A 3150-nucleotide genomic window follows, 5' to 3' on the forward strand; every position below is an offset into this window, starting at 1 on the left:
CTGCGGGGAAGTCAAACTCGAAGCCATGGAAAGGTATCTTCGCGCTCCGATTTAGCTGAATGTTCTCCTTTGGCCAATCAGTGAAAACTGATGTAGCTTTTACATGCAATCTTTAGCGGAGCGAGATATGTAAATTTATCTTACCCTGGAAAGGTATCTTTGCGCTCCGATTTATCTGAATTACCTCCTTTGGACAATCGATGTAGAATTGATTTAGCTTTTCAACGCTATTTTTTGCGGAGCAAGATATGTAAGCCCCTGACAGACTGACTGACTGACAGCAGTGAACACCTGGCTCGGCCCCCCGAATGGCGCTTCGCGTCCGGGGCCTCGCCCAAAAATGGAGAAAAAGCAAACAAGGTCCCAAACAAGGATAAGTCGGGTGTCGGCTTCCTCGAAGCCGGAAAAAAGCGGGCCCCCCTGCATCCGTACAGGCCGGTAGCTAGCGCGGCACGTGTGACAATTGATGGGTAGTGTCAACACGGTGGGAGACGTGCTTTGTTGCAGCAGTGCTGATGGTGTGAGAGCTAAGCTTGCACCGGCGGAACCGTCAGCACCGCCTGCGGGCTCCACGCGAATCGCATCCATCCCATGTATGGTTGTTGGTGCATTAGAAATTACAAATAATATTACAATTAAACTAATTAGAATTCTAATGAGAAAGTTAGAAGACCCCTTTAGAACAGATTAGAACGTTCTAATGTCGTACACCCATTAGAATGGCTATTCAGGCCGCCTCCGCAGCTGATTTACATCCGGCAGAACCGGAAGGCCTTGCAGATGGAGCGGTGTGGGATGGATGAGGAGGTGCTGATGCAGCTGCTGGAGGGGCTGGACGTGCAGGGGGAGTGAAGGAAGGGGCCGTGGAAGCCTTGGGGCAATTTGCATGAGTTGATGAGGATTTTGCTAGAAGTTTTGGGGCGACAGGTTTGGCATGTCCAGACTGTGTGTTGGGTGTTGCTTTGCAGACAATTAGGACTGGACTCTTGGACTCTTGGTTCAGGTACCAAAGATGTTGGGAAGGCGTACGCAGAGACAGTTTAAGACAGTCTAAGACAGTTTAAAGGCGAAATTAGTGACCCAGAGGTCACTTCGACCGGGGGTTTGGCTGAGAAGTCCTGCTTACGGGTGTCGTAGCCCCGTAAAAACCGTTAAAAACACCTGGGTTAGCATCTGCCGTAACCATGGTGAAACTCCGAAGTGAAAAGTCCCCCTCCCTGAGAAGTTACCCCAGGTCTTCTAATATTATTTCTAACGTTCTAATTAGAAATAATATTATAGTTAGTAGAGAACGCCTGAAATTCTAATAATTTCAACAACCCTAATCCCATGCCGCATGGACAGTGCGGCAGACCGCAAGTCGGAATGCCCGTGCGGGCAAATGGTAACGAAAGCTGGGTGAATTTCGGTGCTGTCTGTGATGTTTATCCCCGAAGCGCCAGCGGCCTCAGCAATCCGCCCCACAGCCGCGGGCTTCATCGGGGCACACCGCAAGTCTCCGGAGGCCCCGAGCATTGGCTAAAGTAAATGTACATATGCGCAGCTTGCGTATTTCATAGAGAAATGTAAGCAAATTTGTCGGCCTGCTGGTGGCAAGTCGGAATGCCCGTGCGGGCAAATGGTAACACAAGCTGGGTGTTCAAGTTATCATACGCTGTCATCTCGGAAATCAATGATGAGTTACCCGGCACCTTTTTGAGATGAAATTTAGCCCGAGAGGCGTTGATGTGACTATGAGCTCGGTCAATGGAGGCAGCCCAAGTTGTTTGTGCTCATACGATCTTTGTTAGCTACATGCGAGATACCTTGCAATAGAGAATGCTATATAGTACCGATAACGCGTTTCAGCCGGGTGAAATATTATGTTTGGTCCGTTACACACTCAAGGCCTGGGAGTTTGAGCTATCATACGCCGTCATCTAAGAATTCAATATGAGATACGCGGTACCTTTTGAGATTAAGTTTAGCCCGAGAGGCGTTGTGACTTTCGCGTTTCAGCCGGGCGAGATATTATGTTTGGTCCGTTACACACACACACACACACACACGGACATGGGCAATCCTACAGGTCAGGGGCCCCCTGGGCGCTTCGCGCTGGGGCCCCGCCCAAAAATGCTACCTTCCCTTCATGCATGACGGTGTAGCACGTGACAGGTATCTCAAGGAAAGCACCATGCTAATCGTTTTGGGTTCATCATTTAGTAAGTGTTGTTTTGCTTTTGTTTTGAATGCAGCCCCCATACACCCGCACAGCAAAGTCTCTGACCACTTCTTTGCCAATGACCGTCTATCGAGCCTGTTTAACAGGTCAAGCTTAGGTGCTGCACGGACTTGCCATGCCTCCTCATTATTTAGGCACTTACATGACCATCCCATTGCAGGCGCACTGTCTGTCTGCATCATGTTGCATTACTTCACAATCAAGTGCCGCGTGCCAGGATCGACATCCTTTTCCCCTCCTCCATCCCACAGGTTCATGTCCAGGGCAAGGTCAACATGCAATCACACTACACTCCAATCCAGGAGGTCCATGCCAGCCTGTGCCACCTGCCCTCAAAGTACACAATTGCAATGACTTCTCACACCCTTGCTTGCCAAACAATCTACTCATACAGCATCACTTTGCTGCCCCAGCGCGCCTCCCTTCCTGAAAGCAGTACACCCACTGTTGAGCTGCAAACACCTCACAGCCAGCACCCCCAACAGCAGTCCAACACATGCAGGCCCGTTCAGAGATGCCAAGGCATGTATTCAGCCGTACACAAGTGTACACATATTCAGCCGTACAAACCTACTCTGCCCATGCTACCACTCATATCTGTAGCTGTTTCCTTGTACAACTCAGGGCACTTACAGATACATGCCCATCTGTGCCTATATCTACACAACCTGCAACACCAGCAAATGAGCAAATGCCCAGCAATGACCAGTCCCCAGGTACACACCAGCTGCGAGCCCAACCGTTAACATGAATCTGCATGTCTAGAGGGCCCAATAAGGCATCATGCCATGGTGACCAAGACAAGCAAAGCCACCGACTAGATTTCTAAGCCTCTGACGTTCACAACCTTGTGCCCACATCCACAGCGGCCACCATACCAGCCATCACCAGCGGATGCAGCTGCCACAGCTGCAGTGGCGACACCATCA

General features: G+C 50.2%; 1 protein-coding gene across 1 annotated transcript in view; it reads right to left on the reverse strand.

The window, feature by feature from the left end:
• Positions 1–2014: 2014 nt before the first annotated feature.
• VOLCADRAFT_108623 (uncharacterized protein) overlaps positions 2015–3150 on the reverse strand; it is an 8733-nt gene continuing 7597 nt past the window's right edge. The window contains exon 11 of the mRNA XM_002959416.1: positions 2015–2889. Within this exon, the coding sequence (XP_002959462.1) occupies positions 2881–2889 (9 nt within the window). The 3' untranslated portion in view covers positions 2015–2880. The remainder of the gene's footprint in view (positions 2890–3150) is intronic.

The sequence above is a fragment of the Volvox carteri genome (genome assembly GCF_000143455.1).
Source record: "Volvox carteri f. nagariensis unplaced genomic scaffold VOLCAscaffold_233, whole genome shotgun sequence".
Taxonomy (NCBI): domain Eukaryota; kingdom Viridiplantae; phylum Chlorophyta; class Chlorophyceae; order Chlamydomonadales; family Volvocaceae; genus Volvox; species Volvox carteri.